The 18,980-nt window shown below is 50.2% G+C and overlaps 2 protein-coding genes across 2 annotated transcripts; one reads left to right on the forward strand and one right to left on the reverse strand.

Annotated features, from left to right (window-relative positions):
• Nucleotides 1-1,319: 1,319 nt before the first annotated feature.
• Nucleotides 1,320-7,703, reverse strand: CUNH22orf23 (chromosome unknown C22orf23 homolog). The gene is made up of 7 exons (XM_016161763.2): nucleotides 7,553-7,703; nucleotides 7,121-7,232; nucleotides 6,262-6,324; nucleotides 3,201-3,383; nucleotides 2,398-2,529; nucleotides 2,086-2,186; nucleotides 1,320-1,929 (listed from the first exon to the last, which is right to left on the reverse strand). Exons 2-7 carry the CDS (start codon nucleotides 7,221-7,223, stop codon nucleotides 1,858-1,860), a joined length of 654 nt encoding a protein of 217 aa, XP_016017249.2. The 5' UTR covers nucleotides 7,224-7,232; nucleotides 7,553-7,703; the 3' UTR covers nucleotides 1,320-1,857.
• A 101-nt stretch (nucleotides 7,704-7,804) lies between these two features.
• On the forward strand, nucleotides 7,805-16,678 carry POLR2F (RNA polymerase II, I and III subunit F). The gene is made up of 5 exons (XM_016161781.2): nucleotides 7,805-7,923; nucleotides 9,436-9,505; nucleotides 12,157-12,287; nucleotides 15,907-15,978; nucleotides 16,503-16,678. The coding sequence occupies exons 1-5, from the start codon at nucleotides 7,904-7,906 to the stop codon at nucleotides 16,591-16,593; spliced, it is 384 nt and encodes a 127-aa protein (XP_016017267.1). The 5' UTR covers nucleotides 7,805-7,903; the 3' UTR covers nucleotides 16,594-16,678.
• The last annotated feature ends 2,302 nt before the right edge of the window (nucleotides 16,679-18,980 follow it).

The raw sequence follows: 18,980 nt of genomic DNA on the forward strand, positions 1-18,980 counted from the left end.
CCAGGCGTCTCTGGTGGCCCAGGAGGGCCATGCAGGGGCTGTCCACTGAAGGGCTCCGGGCCTCGCCCGGACTCCCACCTCTGCGGGGAGAGGCGGCTCCGGCCCCTGTGCAGCCGCTGCTGTCTCCTTCTGAACGTGCCTGTTGGCCTATAGCTGGGGTCACCGACTCCAGGACACATGAACCAGGGATGGCTCCATCAGGGGTCTTGTGTCGGGAGACTCAGGTGGTGGGGACTGGGGTGAACTGGGGTGTCTATGCTACAACTAAAGGGGGAAGTTCTTAAGTCAACTGGAACCTGTGAGAATGTGGCCCAGCATTGTCAGGCCTCCTGTTTTTCAAAAGCAGCTAGAAATCCACACCGTGTGTGTGTGTGTGTGTGATTTGTAGATGTTGGCCACTAAGCTGAATTTAAATCAAGCGTAGGCTGAATTTATGCTGGGGTTCTCCAGTGCTGCCACTGGGCCATGTGGTGCGGCCTCTGAGGCAGAACCAGCTGTCCTCATCCTGCCACAGCCTCTGCCCTCGGGTTTCGGAGGGTGTGTGGACACCAGCTTCCTATGGAATGTTTCTGGGCCAGCCCTGGATCTGGCCCTCAACACTCATCTGTTTGAGGCTGCAGGCGGTGTTTATCCTGCAAACCAGGACTTGGGTCATATGGCCTGTAGGATTATGGGAATCCCTCCAGGTAGGAGCGTTGGTTGACATTTCCAAAATATTTTGATTTATGGGGATGGGAGCGTGACAGAACACAGGAGAACGTAAGGCTCGTGGTGGTCAGAAGAAACGGGGGTTGCCACGTGCTCTGTGCCAGGCTGGGGGGCTGCTCTCGTGGGCAGGTGCCTCCTCAGCAGCCTTTTGAGGCCGCGCCTCACGGATGAGAATCAGAGCTGAGGCTGGGGCTCGCCCAGGCTCACGGAGCATGGGCTGGGACCAGCGCTGCGAAGCCAGGGCTCTCTGGACCCCTCCCCGCCTTTGGGTGTCCTCCCATGGGCTCCGGGTTTAGTGGAAGGACACAAAGTTAGTTTAATTGTGACTGGGCTACTTGCTGGTGAAATGACCTTGGTGGCAGGGTCTTTGTGAGCCTTAGTTTCCACACGGGGATAACACATCATCACTGGACTTTATCGAGCGGATTAACAGAGTGAAACTGAGCACCTGCCAGGGTGCCCAGCAGGGTGCTCAGGAGCACTGGTTCCCGTTTGCCCTTGAAATATGCAAATGGCTAGAAAACACCTAGAAGCCACCGTGATTGAAAAGTTCTAACGCCTTGATCAAATAAGCCTTATCCCTCTGAAAACAAAATGCTGTGTATAATGACCTACGTTAAATGCGTTTTATTGGCCAATTAATCATAGTGGTTAAACATTTGCCTAAGGCTGTTAGAAGTCAAATAAGTAGGTCCTAAGAGAGGTAGGTAAGAAGAAAGGCATCACATTCTTTCCTAAGTTCAGAAAACTAAATGTGGGGACACACAGCGGGTGGAGGTGGTGGCAAGAGGGCCTGCTGGATGCCCTTTAGACTCGTGCAATATCGCGAGACTAGGGCCTTGCTTTCACTACATGGGGCTCTTTCCCCGAGAACAGGCTCGACGTGTGTGTTCGTGTTTGTGACTGTGGGTCTCACAGGTGCAGCTGACCCATTCTCGAGAAGAACCAGTTCTTTCTCTGATGTGGTCCATTTTCTAGGATGCTGTAGCTGCCCGGGGCACCCTAGGCCAGGGCACTGCTGTGTGACCGACCGTTTGACATGGCTGGAAGCCAGGGTGGGTGGGCTGACCTGAGGATGGCCCTGCTCGGCAAGGGGGTGGGCTCCAGTGGTCCAGGCTGGGCTACTCCGCCCCCGTCTCTGGAGACTGACTAAGTGGTGGCGAGAGCCTTCCTAAGCTCCTCACTCCTCTTGTGGTCGATGTCTTCCATTTCCCGTACTTTCTGCAGGGGTGTCAGGGGAAGCTGGAATCAGGCTTGGAACTCTCAGAGCCCACAGCGACGTGAGGGGAGGGCCGGACTGCTGAGCCTCGGCCACAGCCGACCCTTTCTTTCTGCTCACATCTCGTATTCCACACTCATCCCTGTTGCTTCTCCTACCTGGGAGATTTCAGCAAGGATGATCCCTCGGTACTGTCTGCCCTGTCCCAGGGCCTCCATGTCAGCCAGGAACTCTTTTCTCTCCTGGATTTCCTTCACCACTGGACAGGGAGAAGGGGCATTAGTGTACCGGGCTTTGGGGCCTTCGGGCTCCTGGCAGGGGTGGCGGGGGCAGGGGTTGCCTCTCAGGGAGAGGGGGCAATTCTGTGGTCAGTGTTCCTCACTAGTGGGCCCTCGGGGGTCACCCCCTCCCCCAGTTCTGGGCCTCTGCACACATTCTCCCCCTCCATAACTGGCCCACGGGTAGCTTACGTTCTTCAAACCTGTCCAGCTCCAGCGCTGGGCTCTCCTGTCGCACAGGAGGGGGTTTTCTTTTTCGTTCCTGTTTGTCCTTCCCTGTGGCAAAGATGTTTTGGAGCCTGTGCTTCTCCTTCTCCAGATCTCCTGTAAGGCCGAGAAATGGCCTGGTTAAGGCAGGAAGGGAACTCCATTCGTAGTCTGTTCCCAGGTGGGCAACAAGCAGAAGGCCTCTGCAATCCCGGCCCCTTCCACCCAGGGTGCTCCTGCGCCTGTCATGTCAAGAAAGGCAGGAATGAAAAGAAGTCAAAAGAACCAAGGGAGCTTTGTCGAAACCCACACCCTGCTTTGGTGCAGAATGAGGCTAAAAGCTCAATGAACAACATTGTGGCGGTTTGTGTGTAGAGGCTGCGTGGAGGGCCGGGGGCTCTGGGCCACGAGTTGTGTCAAGTGCCGAGGAGGAAGGGGGTAAATGGCTCCATGAAGCAGGCTGGAGTACAGAGGAATTCTGGATGCGAGGTACCGTGTGAGCTTGAAAGAACAATGGCCATGAGACCTGAGAGCCAGCTATTTATCAGAGATTGGTAGAATCCAGTTAATTGTTAGAGTTCTGGAAAAATTTTCAAAAAGAACCACCTAACTGGTTTCCCCTGCACCCTGAATACCCCCAGCTAAAATGTGCCAAGGCTCAAGAAACTGAGAATCTGACTAGACATGTGCACCCGCCCTGGGGGCAGCTTGTCCCCGTCCCCACACTCCCCTGTCCCCCTTGTGGAGGGAGGTGGATGAGGGGCTCTGGTCAAGGCCCTCCCACTTACGGGTGGCTCGAGGCTTGAACTGCTCCCGGCTGTAGGCCCCGTTGGCCTGGCACAGGCTGGCAGGCCGGAGATGGGACCGGGCCTCCAGGATGGGAGGCAGGTAGATGGCCGAGGCTGGCGGCTTGGAGGGCAAGACCCTCTGGCTGGATGTTGGGCTGCACTGTAGGGGCAGAGTGTTTCCTCCTGGGGAAGGAAGGGTTGGGGTGGCAGGACCCACTTGGCTTTTTTCTTAATTTATAAAAGCGATAACCTGCCTGTTATTGCAAGGCAAACAGTACAGGAGCGCCTCCCCTCTCCCCTCCAACCCCTGCTACAGTGAGCATGGTAACGATTTGGTGGTCTCATCGATTCTTTTTGATGCTTATATAAACATGTTCCAAGATATGTGCGCAAATATAAGATCTGTTTTTCAAACACTGGACTATACTGTATTCAATAATGGCCTCTTAACAACTTATCATGGATATCTTTCCAGATCACTCCATTTATATATAACTTATTTTTTATAGCTGTATACTAGTCCTTAGAATGGCAACATTATTTATCCAACTAGTTTCCTAGTTCCAGAAATTCAGGCTGTTTCTTTTCTCTTCCTTTTTTTTTTTTTTTTTTAACTACTTCAAACAATGCTGCAATAAACATTCTTATACATCAACCTTCATACTGGTACTTTTGTTTCTATAGATGGATGCCTAAAACCTGCTTGGCCCATGGCAGGGAGCAATGGTTTGGACATTAATAGACACCAGTCCCTCCTATTGTCCATCCCCACTGCCTGGGCCCAGACCTGGGGCTCCTTCCCCAGGCCCGCCGAGTGTGTCACCTCCGGTGTGGTTGAACAGTCCCTCTCACACGCGAGCTCAGCAGGCCCCACCCACTGTTTGGATCTCGCCCCCGTTTACCTCTTCTCCCTTCCCAGCCTCCTCCTATCATCCACCCAGCAAATATATAATGAGCGTCCACACTGGGCCAGAGCCAGGCTGCTGGGGGTAAAGTGGTAAGACAAAGTCTTGCCCTCAGGGTGCCCTCATGGGTGTGGATGATGATGAAATAAGTAAAATATATAGTATGGTGGGTGGTGACCGTATAGAATGTGTCACAGCGGGATTTATGAGATAAACAGAGAAGCCAGGGAAGGCCTTGTAAAGAGGGTAACATTTGAGAAAAGACTCCAAAATGGTGAGGGCCCCAACCATGCAAGTATTTTGGGGAAGAGCATTTCCAGCAGAGAAAACAGCTAGAATCAAAGCCCTGAGGTGGGAATGTGCCCCGAGAGTCTGAGGAACAGCCAGGAGGCTAGAGTGCCAGGAAAGGAATGAGCAAGGGGGGGGTGTGGTTAGTGGGAGCAGAGGTCAGAGTCATGGAGGGCCAGAGAAGTACAGGGCCTCGTAGGCTTCTGGAAAGACTGGCTTTTACTTTGTATGAGTTCAGAGGCCATCGGAGGGTTTTGGACAGAGGGGTGACATAATCCCTTTGGCTACCGTTGAAAATACAGTGTTGGGGACCAATGGCAGAGGCGGTCAGGATATGGTTTGAAGGTCAAGCAAACCGGTGCTGAAGGGTCAGATGTGGTATCTGGGAAAAAGGAGTCAAGGACGACTGATGTGTCTGCCCTGAGGAACCGGAAGGATGGCGCTTTTTTCCCACCAACCTTCCCGTTCTCACATCCTCTCCCTGGTGCCGCACCATGGTTTATGGCTCGCTCTTTTCTGAAGAGATGCCGTGCCTCCTAGAATGTCCCTCCTGCTCCCTCCACTCCCTATGTCTGTCTCTTCAGTGCCAAATGCTACCTCTTCCTTTGGCTGTTTTCAGAAAATCATTATGCCCCGAGGAATTCTGGGAATTCAGATGAAGAAGAGGAATTTGTAGCTTGCAATAGAATTTGAACTAAGGCTCAAAACAACAATGGGATTTGGTTAAGAGGAGGGAAGTAAAGAGAAGATTCTGGAAGAAAACAGACTCAACACCAATGCTTGGAGGCAATAAAAGAAAAAATCTTCTAAGGGGAACCAGTTACCTGTGTTGGTCTCCCCACTAATGCAATTAGTCCTTGAGTAAAGGAGCGCCTGAGTGCCAGGGCTACTGTGGTGAACAAGGCAGACACAGTCCTTATTCTCTTGGTATTGACTTTTAGTGGAATTTCTAGCAAAGTCTCCTTGTTGTCATGCTTAAGGGGACACTAATTTATTAGTAGAGTGCTGAGTGTAAAGAGTGAGTTGTGATTCACATACATTATGGCATGAGACACTGGCAGCCTGAGTTGTCCTTGTCCACAATAAGGAACAACATCTGACTCCTGACCTGGCCCGATGGAGCCTTCCTCCCCCAACCAGTGCTGAACACACACTGCCAGTATCTGACTCTCCTGTTCCTGTGCTTCTGGGTTGATCAGATGTGCTCCTGAGGCACGTTCTTTCTTCAGAGAAGGCAAAAGCTCTCAGTAGAGTCAAGTAAAATTGGCCTCCTCTCTCAAAGGCAACTTTACAGGTCTCTGTTCTGAACCATTAAATGTTGATTCAGTTAAATCTCAGAAAGCAAGGTTGCTTTCAAGGTTTTAGAGGGTCCCTTGCTATTGTGCCCATGTATGTCCACTTTTTTGTTTTCCTTAAAAACAATTCAAAGTGTGGTCAGAGGTGAGCTGTGGGAAAGCTTTGTTGGGATTCTGTTAGTTTTCTTGTTTCTGCTAGCTAATCTATGAATGAATGAAATGACAAATAAGACAGGTACACAGTCCTTTTCTCTGGAGACTACATATGTCTGTAACAGGAAGGGATAGATTGCAGACATGACAGTTTTGAGACCATTTTGATTGGGCAGAAATTCTCGATTGGGAGGTCAGCTAGAGCCAGCCTACAGGAGGCTTGTTGTTGTGGCAGGACCCATGTCTGGGTGGGGGAACAAAGGCCCCTCAAGGTCACTTCCCCAGGTAAAAGGTCAGAAATACTACACTATCCCATTTTAGTCTTTTAGAATGATGTTCCCTACCCCTCGCTATGGAGGAGCTTTAAATACGTGGCCTAGAATCCCTCTGCCGGAGAAGCCCCTGTGGATTGCCTCTTACTTTTCATGGTGTCCATGATGTGGCGCTGCTGGAATTTAGTCAGTTTGGAGTCCTTCATCATCACTGCAAGATAAAGCACTTCTATGAAGCCTCCTGGGCTGCAGGCAGATGCCTTCATCTCACCCACTGGAATTTAAAATTCTATCACCTCCTACCCCCATTCTGTACCTGAGTACTCCCTTTCTTCCTTTCCTGCTTCATTTTTTTTTCTATAGCACTCATCACCATCTAAGTTCTACATATTTTACTTATTTATTATTTATTACCCTCCTGCTAGAATATCAGCTCCCTGAGAGCCAGAATTCTTGCTTTTTTTTTCTTTTTTAATGCTGTATCCATAACACCTAGAACAATGGATAAAGCACATAGTGGGCTTTTAAAAACTTTTTATTGAGTGAACGAATAAATGAATGAACAAAGGAGCAGGTACCAGGGGCTGGAGGTATAATGGTGAGCCAAAAGAGGAACAATCCCTGCCCTGATGAAATTATGGGCTAAAGGAGTAGATGGATACTGGTCCAATGGGACACACAAAATATCTGACTACAGGTTGCACTAAGTCCAGTGAAGAAAAGATATTTGGTAGTGTGTGGGCACAAAACAGTTGGTTCCACTGTGGTTGTGGGTGGGGAGGAGATAAGTTTTCCCCCTGGGAAACTGAAAGTGTGATCTAAGGGATTCACAGTCGTGAACTACTTACTCTAAAGTTTTTAGTTCTTTGACTTTTGGCCATTTGCAAGTTGTAGGACCTGAATCTTTCCGTAACATTAAAATAGCAATTGCTAAGCCACAAGTCATGAAAGGGAGACCTGAGTTAGAGGGTAACTGTAACCACCACCTGTTTTTTAAGCGCACCCACCTCTCAGGAGCTCACAAGTCCCAGGGGTGTAAGTGCCCTGCCTAGGGCAACTCCAGAGCCCCGTTCCTTTGGTCACTGCCTCCACCTTCTCCTGGGAAGCCATGGGAGGGCCCTGAGGAGGGAAAAAACACAATGACACATTTCCTGTCTCTACTCCAGCACTCCTCTCCACCAAAGTCTGGGAGCGGGGTCGACCACAAGAAAATCGTGATGCTTCCCAACACTACTGCGACAGTGCTTGATCCTCCCACCCCGAAGACACACAGGCCGACACACACACACACACACACACACACACACACACACACACGAACGGAGACCTCATCTTAACCCGATGCCTGTGGCAGGAAAGGCCCTTTGGGGGAATGGGGTCCTCAAGATAGCAATGGTCACCACATTCCCCGTTGTGTCTCGCCCAAATTGAAACCTCACCCTAAAGTAAGACCCCGGCTGGGCGCGCCCCTCCTCACAGAGCACCGCAGCCGGGCTTCGGAGACCGAAACCACAGCTCTAAGGCGGCACCGCGCCGGGGCCGCGCAGAAAACTTTGAGATGTTGGGGTCTACAGCCGGCCACTAGACGCTCTGGCTACCATGGTAACAAGCACATGCCTCTCTGCGCATGCGCACACTTACCGCGCTGGCCTGCCTCCCGGAAGTAGTTTTTCTCGGGGTCATAGCGCAGGCGCAGAGTACGCGTGGCGCCGTGCGAGTCGGAGACTTGCTGTTCGCGGGTCTCCGCGCAGGTCCGGGTCGCAAAGCCGGGGCACTGCGGCGCGGGTGTCATGTCAGACAACGAGGACAAGTGAGTGTGGGAGCAAAGTGGCCTTTGTGGGACCTCGGAAGGGGCGGGGGAGGCGGGAGCCTGGGTCGCTGGAGGCTGAGGAGCCAGGCGTCCAGGAGGGTGGTACCTGCGGGGACTCTCGGAGCTGGAGAAACGAAGGGTGGGGAACCCAAAGCATAGCCAGAGACTGGGTACAGAAGGACTCATGCTCGAGTGTCCAGAGAGGATCAGTGAAAAAGGTGTCTTTTAGCAAACTTCGACTGAGCTGGGTTCTGTGTTTTTTATTGGGAATATTTAGATGGTGTTAGGCATGGTCTCTACTCTCCACGTGCTCTCTTTCTAGAAGCAGGGACAGGTCCATAAACAGATAATATAGGAACCGTATAAGGTTAGGCAGTGAAAATGTGTAGTACAGCAGGTCTTCAAATAACGCGGTTTTGTTCTAACGTTGATGAGATGCTGTAGGAACTTAACCCCTGTTAGCGTAAGGGAAAATTGGCTTCCTCATGCATCCCTTTTTCTTAAAGTCGCAGAACCTATCAACAATGTTGAGTAATGAGGACTTACTGTATGAAAGTACTCCAGAGGAAGGTCTGGTGAGACTTTGAGGTCTGGAAGGGTTGCAGTAATCTAGATGAGAGAAGGTAGCAGCCTCTACGAGGATGCTAGTAGTAGAGGTAGTGAGAAGTCGTTTTGAATTCTGGATTTATTCTGAAGCTAGAGCCAAGATTTCCTGATATGCGTGGTCCGAGGAGAGGTCTGTTCTGAAGATAAAAATAGGGGCGTGGTCAGCATAAGTATATTAGTCAAAACTAAGAAATAGGCGAGATGATCAGTAAAGAGATGTCAGTAAAGAGATGACTGAAAGAGCATACCAACAAGGAGTGCTTAGGCAGGGGGCGGGCTGAGGGTGGGGAGAGGAGAAACCAGTCAAAGAGACTGAGAAGGAGCAGCCAGCGGTGGGGGAAAACCAAGAGAGGGAGGTGTCTTTGCAGTCAAGTGAGGAGAGTGTATTGAGCGAGAGTGTGAGAGTGAGTGGCCTAGTGATGAATGAGAACAAGAACAGGTCACTGGATTTAGCAGTATGGAAATCATTAACAAACTTGAGTGGTTTTAATGGAGCCATGGAGGTGGTTGTCTTCTTGGAGTGAAATTATGACAGAATTGGAAACAGTGACAATGGGTAACTGTTTCATGAATTTCGCTCCTATGGGGAGCATGGAAATGGGGCCCCGTGGGGAGAGAACAGAGAAGTTTTGTTTGTTATTTAAGATGGGGGAATAGCTACATGTTTACATGCTGATGGGAATGATCCAGTAGAGAGAGAAAAGAAACAGTGGTGATGAATGAGTCCTAGCAGATTTTGGGGGCTGATGGGACAAGTTTGAAGGAGTGAAATGAAACAGAAGTTTGATTCATTCATTAAGTAAATGTTTATTGAGCACCTCCTAAATATTGGATGAGATACTCTTTGCCCTCTTTGATTCTAATAAGCGATGCTCTCACTAACTGGCCTCTCTTCTTTTTGTACAGTTTTGATGGCGATGACTTTGATGATGTGGAGGAGGATGAAGGGCTAGATGACTTGGAGAATGCAGAAGAGGTCAGTATTTAGCCTTGGGCTCCACCCTCTGCAGCCTAGGCTGCCAAATAGCTTGACCAATGATAATTGCCTAAATGCATCTGCCTCCTGTTAGTAATCAGAGCGCCTGCCACCAGCACCCATAGTTAGAGCAGAGTTTCAGTCCTGGGTGGTATAGAAGCCTACAGGGTGGGCCTGAGGGCTTTTGTCCACTTGGATCATAGTCCATGGCTTCTGGGGCAGTTAATTCACTAATGGGTGCAATGTCACATTCATATATCAGCAAATGTGTGTTGAATGTTTATTATGTGCCAGGTGCTCTGCAGCATGGGGCTCCTTAGGAACAGCGGGGAAAAGTGACCTGGGATAAAGTTAGAGGAGTAAGGGCTCACATCAGGCAGGAATTTGTAGCCTAAAGTTAGTGAGAAGCCACTGACAAATTTGGAGCCAGAGGGTGGCACGATCCAGTTTACACTTTAGAAAGCATTCTCTCTCCAGATTGAGGAACGAATTGGGGAGGAGCAAGAACGAGAGAGATCAGTTAGGGAACCGTCATAGATCTCCAGGTAAGAGACCTATAGCTTGCACTTGGGCACTGCTAGTGTTAATGATGAGAAAACAGATGAAAGAGATGTTTTGGTGCATTGGATATGGAGCTAAGAAAATAAGAGATGACAAGGATGACTCCCAGGTATCTGGCTTGAGCAACTAGGTGGACGGGTTACTAGCTTCCAGAATCAAATACGGCTTTCTGTATTATGTGACTGATGGAAGAAATGCTTTATGTCTCCTGGAGAGAGAGCAGTGCCTTGATTTTTTTTTAGGCTAGGAAGCTGAATTTTCCCTCTACTTGAATTTTCTCTCTGCATGGCACTCTCATTCACTGTGTCAGAAACCTCTTTTTCCATCCTTCTGACTCTTTCCATTCCTGTCCTGATGATTCTGTCTCTTACATATGGTTCAACCCTGTTCCGTTTCTCCATTCCTAGTGTCTCAGCCTGGTTGAGATCTTTATTGCTTTTCACCCACATTACTGCAGAAATTGTGTTCCTGGTTTTCCTGCCTTCAGTCCACTCCAGCTGCCTTTCTGCCGCCAGAGGCATCTTTCTTACCTGCTCAAGTGATTGATTACTGTTGGTCTTCCTAGATGGTCTCTCTGCCCTTGCCCCCTACAGAGTATTCCCAACAAAGTATCCAGAGTGATCCTTTTAAATCTTCATTCAAATCGTATCTGCTCAGAACCCTCATTCAGAGGCGTCCCATCTCATTCAGAGTAAATGCCAAAAAGGTGTACAAAGTTCTCCATGATCTGGCCACCTGCTCCCTCTGCAACCTTACCTCTTCGTGGTGTCCTTGTCACTGCCTGACAGACTCCTGCTCAAGACCTTTGTTCATGCTGTTGCCGCTTCCAGGAACACTTTTCCCTAAGAGAGGCACATGAGCTGCTCCTCACCTCCTCCAGGTCTTTGTCCAAGTGTCATCTCAATGAGGCCTTCTATGGCCATCCTATTTGAAATTGTAGCATTCTCCCCCTCCTCCCATACCACTGACCCGGCACTCCCTGTCTTTTTTCTCTGTTGTTATCCTACTTATTTTACTTACTGATTTTGTTGATTATTTATTTTTTATCTCTCCTCATTATAATGGAAGCTCTATAGGGGAAGAATTTTTATCTTATTGCTCTATCCCAAGCATTTAGAATACTACCTGACAATAGTAAGCACTCAATATTTGTTGACTTAATTACTACAGAATTATTCTCCTGCTTGCCACCCTATATGCACTTCTGCTGTAATCATTCTCCACATTAGTTGTCCAAACCTAGTATTATTCTCTCCCTTGTCTGTTACTTTGCATATGCAATTCAGCCTACCTGGAAGGACCTTCCCTTCTTTGTCGGTGTGCCACTAATCCTTCTAGACAAGCTCAAGTCTTATCTCTGGACCATCTTTCTAACCAGTTGTCCTAATCCCCCACCTTGTTAACTTTGTTGCACACCTGCGTATCTTCAAAGCACCTGCTGTTTTGTTTCCTCTTGTCTCCTCCCTAGACCATGAATTCTTTGGAGCAGAAACTTGGTTTTCTGTCATACCACCTCTTATGATGTCTGGCACATGACAGACGGCTTAATAAGTAGTTGTTAAATATGCGAATATATATATATACACACACACACATATATATATACACGAAAAATACATATAGTATGTTCCTGTCTTCGCTCTGACTTTTTAGTCACTTGACCCATTGATTCAGTTACTGTGTCTCCAAGATTGTTCCTCGCTCCATGCTTAGGGTGCTTTGTAGTCTATGCTCAAGGATTTCTTTGTATGGGGCCAGTGTTCTGGAACTGCCCGGTCTTAGGACCTTTGCTTCTCTCTTCTGAATGAGGCAGCTGGCTTTGTAATCTTGATCATGATTCCTCTCTTTTAGTAGGTCTGAGACTTTGACCAAGTTAGCTAACTCTCCGAGCCTCTAAAATGGGCACTGTGATCCCTATGTCATAAGTTTATTACGAGGATGAAATGAGGTGTCAGTAAGGTAGTTGCAAGGTCATTGGCATGTATTAAGCAATAGTGATAGTGGTGGTTATAATCATTGTCATAGTCATCTTCCCTGTCCCTCTCAATAATGTACCCTGAGATTTTTCCTCTTTCTGCCATGGTGTCCAGGAGGGCCAGGAGAACGTTGAAATCCTCCCCTCTGGAGAGCGACCGCAGGCCAACCAGAAACGAATCACCACACCATATATGACCAAGTATGAGCGAGCCCGCGTGCTGGGCACCCGAGCCCTCCAGATCGCGTGAGTGGTGCCCCTTCTCTCTCTTTTCCATCGGTCAGGCCACGGTGAGCCTTCAGGCTGTCGATGTGGCACAGCCGGGCACCTGAAAACAGACTCTCCCTGCTCTCATGTGCTAGACAAGGAGGGGTGCCGTCCCTGCGTGCCAGGTACTCTGCTAAACCAGGCCTCTCGGAGTCAGATCCAACAGGAGGAATAAGACACGAATATCTGAGAAGCCAAATAACAGCATAGAAGAATAACAGTAAAAATACTGGTCTCGATGACTGCCTGTCAATTTAGTGAGGCAAAAAAAAGTGTGGATTCTGGGAGCCCTGGACCACTGTGGCCTCGTTAGTTGTGGGTGCTGCGAAGGCACCCATTGGGCTTCAGGTGGTTCTTGACTCAAGGTAGTAAGTAGACTATGGCCAGCCTCCACATACAGGCCATGCTAGAGATAGGACAACACAGAGCAGTGGTGGGGCTCTGGGGATTTGAATTAGCAACCTTTCTCTCCCAAGTTTGGAACCATCTGAAGCAAAACAAGGTTCGGGAGGTAGCTAGTAGACAGGCGGAGACGAGGATGTCCGATGATTGTGTGTTCAGGCAGTGCAGGCTTCCAGAGACTGTCTGCAGGGGCAAGCCTGCCTCCTGAGGTCGTGGGCCTCAGAAGTGCCCTCTCTGCAGGTAGGTGGCTCTGAGAAAACAGGGATCCTCAAGAAGGCTAGGTCACGGATGCTTGCTTTTTCCTGTTTCCCCTGTCAGATGAGTGACTCCTCCTTCCTGGGGAGAAGTAAAGGGACAGAGAGGGCGGGTGTGGCACTGTTGCTTTCATAGCAGGTCTCCCAGGGAAACACGAGGCCGAGGAAAGCAGCGTTACCCAGACTTCGCTGGTGTCGGAAATAGTGGGGATCTGGAAGTCAGGGTGCTTCCAGTAGGGAATAGCGGAATCTAGCCTGGAAAGGAAGCCGGGGCCAGAGTTGTGGAGTTTCACGTGCTGGAACAGTGATGCTGACCCTGCGTTCCCCTCCCTAGTTTTCAGTCAGCATTGGACTTGCTCTCCAGTCCTGTGGGGTGAAGCTGACCACGCGTCCACCTTGATAAAGGGTTGTATGGGCGCGGAACATCGTTCCTCATCTCTTGCGCAGCTGTAGATGTCTTGCCAAGTCTGGTTGCGCTCCTTGCTGGGCTGGGGGAAACTAGAGCTGCACTTGGTGTGATAACTTTGGTATCCCTGGGGTCAGGAGCCTCTAGGTCTGCACCATCAATTATGGTAGCCACTAGCTACATGTGGCTGTTTAAACTTAAATTAAGTACAATGAAATAAAATTTAAAATGTGGTAGTTCAGTCTCCTTAGTCACATTTTTTGGGACTTATAATGGATAATGTAGGTAGAAGACATTTCCATGGCTTATCACTGCTAAAAATGACCAGGCAGAAAGAATAATTCGTAAATTGTTTTTCAAACAAGTAAACTGATTGTATGCAAGGTAAAGTCTTTCAGCATTCAATAAGATACTATGCTTACCCCTGTTGGGGATGCAAAGATGATTAGAGACACATCCCCCAGTCTTCCAGCTGTTTACAGCCTGGTGAGGGGAACGGGCCCCTTCACAAATACCCGGAACCCAAGGTGGACAGGAATGGTGCTTTACAAGAGGCACAAAGAAGAAGAGAAGGAAGTAATTGCATGGATGACTGGGAAAGCCTCATGAGGAGCTTAGAATTCAGGTAGGGACAGGGAAATGGAGGTGGTTTTGAGTGTATACCGGGGATCAGAAACAGCTCAAGGAAAGGTCCAGGAAGACAGAGGCAAGTGTGGCTCATGGGGGAATAGCAAGTAGCTTGGGGCACAAGACTGGAAGAGTTGTCTTTGGAACCTTGAGTGACAAGTTCAGAAGATTGGCCTGCATTTGGTGGGCAGTGTGGAGCATTTAAAAGTTTGGAGGCAGACATTCAGGCCCCTACCAGGTGCCAGCATCTTGCGTTTCTTTGGGAGTAAGGCTCAATCCCACTTAGTTGGGTCTATAGCACTCCTTCCAGTGACAGGCTAGGCAGCTCTCCTACTGAGCCAGAGGACAGCCAGGGCTGTAGCTTATCCCTAGCACTAGGCATGCAACCCTGCACTTAGTGAACAGACATTTCTTAGACAGTTTTTGGATGAAATCTCACTCTGTCCAGTTCCTTAGCACCACCTAGCGGTTGGTGTGGACCACAGCCACTTCCTGAGGATCGTGGCTGGGTTCATTTGTAGAGGTTCTGGTGCAGAGAGATGACCCAAGGGCACACTGTCACACTTTGCACATCGTGTGCACATAGTAGGGCTGGGTGAATAAATGCTCTCGAATTATTCATATCTTGAAAGACAGGCATATGCAGATCAGGAAAAGCACTTTGCCGCGAAAAGCTGCTTTAAAGCTTTAAATTTGGGGGAAATTTAAATACTTATTGAGAGAGGATATAGGGAAAATTAAACATTTGGTCTCTGCCCTTGGGAGATTTTTAGGCCTTTGGGATGAACAAATCCTAATATTTAGTAATAAAATTGGTAAATTATTCAGTATAAACTGGTGGCTCTCAGACTGGCTGGTTACCAGGATCACACAGGGAGCTTTGTATATACAGGTTTTCAGGCTCCTTCACTGGAGATTCTATTCAGAAGGTCTGGGGAAGGACTGGGAACCTGAAATTTTGTCGTGCTCTCCTGGTAATTCTGGGATCCATTGGTGTAAACTTGATTTAGAGGAGGTGGGCCTAAAACTGCACATTTGTGTGCAGAGCCTCTGCCGTGGGTCACGCATTGTGCCAGGGCACGTGGTCCGGGGCCACCAGGAGCTCATGGTCTAACACAGAGAACATCAAACAAGTAGTTACAGCCAGTGAGAGCGATGCCAGGAGAAGCACATGTATATGAGTCAGGCGCCGAGAAGCCAGCAAACGTTCTCCAGGGTGGAGGCATTTGACCCTCTCCTAGGCCTGTAGGGAGAGGAAGAGCCCGTAAGAGGGTACAAAAAGGAAACAGCAGCGTTTGTCCAGGGAACTGTAGGAGTTTGGTGTGGTGGGAACGTGGGGGTAAATATAGGCAAGTGGCATGAGAAGGTACTAGGAAGGTGAGCAGGGGCCAGACTGGGTTGTGCCGGCTGGCCGTGGGGCATCATGGGAGGTTAGTAAGTGGGTGAGCACCTGACGCGGGCCCCGTGTGGAGGCTGTGAGAGCTGGCCTTCTGAGGGGGTGCTGCCAAGATGGGGAAGGAAGCCGGGAGCTGGGCCCTGCGGCAGGGCCTGGGGCCACTGGGTTCGCACGGTCAGGGGTGAGCCTTTGCACATACTTTTTCTCTGTGCTGGAATATTCTGCCGTATCCAGCAGAGGCAGGGCTTTTTGTCTTCATTTTTAAATGAGGATACTGATATTTGGAGAGAAATTTAATGTCCTTGGACACTATTTTAAATTTAACTCTGGTTTTCCGGCTCCCACTCCCGTGCCCACACTGTCAGTGCCCCACCCACCACGCCCGGTAACCTTTCTAGGAGAGGACTGGGGTGCCGATCCAATCCTCTTCGTGCAGTAAGTTCTCCCCGACTTCCTGCTGGCCCCTTCTCCCCAAGTTTGCGGTCTCCTCAACAGCTGTCCCTATACCCGCAGGATGTGTGCCCCCGTGATGGTGGAGCTGGAGGGGGAGACAGATCCTTTGCTCATCGCCATGAAAGAGCTCAAGTAAGTCACCCAGGTCACGGTTCACTGCTCCAGGGCCCTGGGAGGCATCCTCTGCTTTCTCTGGTGCACACCCCAACCCCCACTTCCTGGCTGGGGAAGCGGTGCTTGTTCTGTGAATCCTTGGCTCATTCAGGCCTCAGCCCACCAAGAAGAAGGAAGGAAGGCGTGGAGGGGCAGCAAAGGAAGGGCACAGATGAGACATGGCCTCTCCTGGCTGTCAGGATTCCCTGTTCCTGCTTTAGTTGGCCTTACCAAAACCATCCCCCGCTCCCCCGACACACACATGCCCTTCCGCCTCCTCCCTCCCGTCAGCCGTGGGATGGCAGAGTTCTCTATACCCACCATCCCATCAGGGATGCAAGAACTTTCTTTTTATTATAATTACTTTCCTACAAAGTACACTCATAGCCCCAAGAGGATGCTCCTAAGACTTTTCTTTCCCTGCATTCTGTACACAATTTGTTCCTCCTGCTGTAGAGCTTGGGTACCCAGTCCTCATGCATTGTACTTCTCCCCTGCCACAGGGCCCGAAAGATCCCCATCATTATTCGGCGATACCTGCCAGATGGGAGCTACGAAGACTGGGGGGTGGACGAGCTCATCATCACCGACTGAGCTGGAATCGTCTTCCCCACGTGCCTCATCCCCAACTTCTCACATTCTTTCTACATGTAAATAATAAACTTCAGCCTTTTCACTCCCTCTGCCTCCAACTATCTTCTGTGCCCACCTGCTTTTTCCCTGCTGCCCGGAGGAGGCACCCATCCAGGTGGCCTCGTGACTGTCAGCTCTTTAAGAAGCACCAGGGGCCCTTACTCCCTGTGGATACCCCACATCCCTCCCTACATCTCCCCGTTTACCAGAGTAAAGGCTGCTGCAGGGAGACACCTCAGCTGCCTTCCCAGCAGACAGACGAGCCTTTGTGCCCAGGGAGCTGGTTGCCACGGAAACCCCCAATTTCCTTTCCAGTGGGACTGGCTGCAGGGGCTTCTCCCTTCTCAGGAGTATCACAGAGCAGGTCTCATCAAGCCACCCATTGTTTTCTAAGGACCTGCCTCGAGCCTCTTATCATGGTCTCGGATCCCCTTTCAGGAGCAATGCCCCAGCAGGAAGCTTGGGGACTGGGTGATCTCCCGCCCTCCCCACGCAGAGGCCTGCCGGACAAGTCAGCAGCTGGAGCTCGGACTGAGCACCTGCCCACCTTGCCCTGCTGCCCGGACTCCTCAGGCCAATGCCTACACACTGCCCTCCGGTCCACCTCTCTGGTCTGCCACACCCATACCCTATCATTCCTGGCCTCTGGGAGATGTCCTTTCCCTTCTGGGTGGGGCCTGTGATCCCCTGAGGCCTCCAGTGGGATGGGTGCTGGCATGACGGTAGGTCAGGAAGCGGGGGTCCTGGCTTCCAGGTGTGATGTTAAATCAGGCCTGGAGCTCATCCTCTCTGCCCTAGGTCCTAATGGGTCCTGTTCTCACCCTGCTTCCCCAACCTTTGCACAACCAGTCACCTTGGTTCCTCCCTCCCTTGGATGGGAGCAGAGAGAGATTACTGGCACCAGAGAGAAGGGAAGGTTGGCTCCCTGCATATTCCAGCCTTGACCTTCATTCCGCTGCCAGGTTCCCTTCCAGGAAGAGGCAGGGCCGGCCAGGCTAGCCTGACCTCTGAGAGCTGTGGCCCCCCGGGGTGGTGCGCCCTGGACAGGTTGGGAGCGATGAGCAGCCCCAGGAGCAGGGGGGCATTTGCTGCCTCGGAGAAGGGTTAATTCAGGGAGCAGTGGACTTCGCACCCCCTTCCACCCTCCTCCAAGCCTGTGGAATCCTTTAATCAAGTTGGGTGCTGAAATTTCAGCTCTGAAATGCCGCCTTTGTGCCAGCATCCAGGCGGCTGCCCCAGAGTGCGGGGGTCACTTTCTCGGCCCCGTTTCTCTAAATGGCCTCTTTGTTCCTGCTGGGCCGCTCAGTATCAGATGTGATTAAAGGGAGATGGGGTTTGGGTGGGGGAGGAGAGAAGGGGCTGGGAGAGAGAGTGGGGGGTTAACCCTTAGGGGATAGGGCGTAGAGGAGATGGAGAAAGGGGTGCGTTTCCTCCCGCCTCCCCCTTCCCATTCTGCTCCTCCTTCAGAGGATCCCCAGCTACTCCGCTGGCCAGACCTGGGCCTAGTCGCTTTAATCTCTCCAGAAACACCTGGTCCCTTCTCCCCTTACACGTGGAGCCACTACCTGAGGCCCCAGCACCTCCGGAACTTTGAGTCTAAGGGACGAGCACAGACTAGGTCTTCCCACTTCTCCAGGGTCATTTGTCCTCTCTGGGGCCATTTCCCTTCTTCCCATATCCCCAGTGACTTCCCAGTGGATTGCATGAGATGCAAGGGCCTGGAGGTGAGGTGGTGGTTTCATCTGGATGTAGCCCTTCCCCTGCCCACAGCTCCATGTCCACAGCCCCACCAAGAGCAGGAGCAGTGAACAGACCTGAAGTGGACTAATGTCCTGTTTTTCAGTAGAGGCAAAAAAGTGGGTTGTAGAAATTACGAGCACAAAAGGTTAGTACTGATTGATCCTTAACATGATTCTAGAATAGGTTATTGCATATTTGAAAACATAAAGAAGAGGTCTAGGAACTAACATAGGGTTTGTAAGAATATTGCCAAATGAACCAAATTTTGTTTTTTCAATGGTGACTGGCCTTGTAGGTCGGAGGAATGCCACATATACAGCGAATATTGATTTTAGCAAAGCATTGGGCAGTCTCTGTGTGGCTGTGATGGAGAAGTGTGTACTTTGTGGTGTTATCATTAGATAGATTCAGAATTGATTGCCAGTCTTTCCCTAAGACTGTAGATAACGGATGATCGAGAGGGATTTGGTGGTGTGCACAGGGCCTGCTCCTCTTCATGTCATCCCTTTTATTAGGAGGAACTTGAATGAGGATATTTGTTTGCAGACACATAAAACTCAGGAGAGCTCATAAGTTGTACTCAAGATTCCAAATGGTTTAATAAAGGT

The sequence above is a fragment of the Rousettus aegyptiacus genome, unplaced genomic scaffold (genome assembly GCF_014176215.1).
Source record: "Rousettus aegyptiacus isolate mRouAeg1 unplaced genomic scaffold, mRouAeg1.p scaffold_m13_p_2, whole genome shotgun sequence".
NCBI classification, from domain to species: Eukaryota; Metazoa; Chordata; class Mammalia; order Chiroptera; family Pteropodidae; genus Rousettus; species Rousettus aegyptiacus.

What these genes read in the sequence shown, in the direction of transcription:
- POLR2F (XM_016161781.2), top strand. Translation starts at nt 7,904, where the DNA reads ATGTCAGACAACGAGGACAA. An exon ending in ATGTCAGACAACGAGGACAA is followed by an intron (nt 7,924 to 9,435) that starts GTGAGTGTGGGA and finishes CTTTTTGTACAG; the next exon opens with TTTTGATGGCGATGACTTTG. An exon ending in ATCGCCATGAAAGAGCTCAA is followed by an intron (nt 15,979 to 16,502) that starts GTAAGTCACCCA and finishes CCCCTGCCACAG; the next exon opens with GGCCCGAAAGATCCCCATCA.
- CUNH22orf23 (XM_016161763.2), bottom strand. Translation starts at nt 7,223, where the DNA reads ATGGCTTCCCAGGAGAAGGTGGAGGCAGTGACCAAAGGAACGGGGCTC. An exon ending in GACTTGTGAGCTCCTGAGAG is followed by an intron (nt 6,325 to 7,120) that starts GTGGGTGCGCTT and finishes TTTATCTTGCAG; the next exon opens with TGATGATGAAGGACTCCAAA. An exon ending in CATCATGGACACCATGAAAA is followed by an intron (nt 3,384 to 6,261) that starts GTAAGAGGCAAT and finishes TTCCTTCCCCAG; the next exon opens with GAGGAAACACTCTGCCCCTA.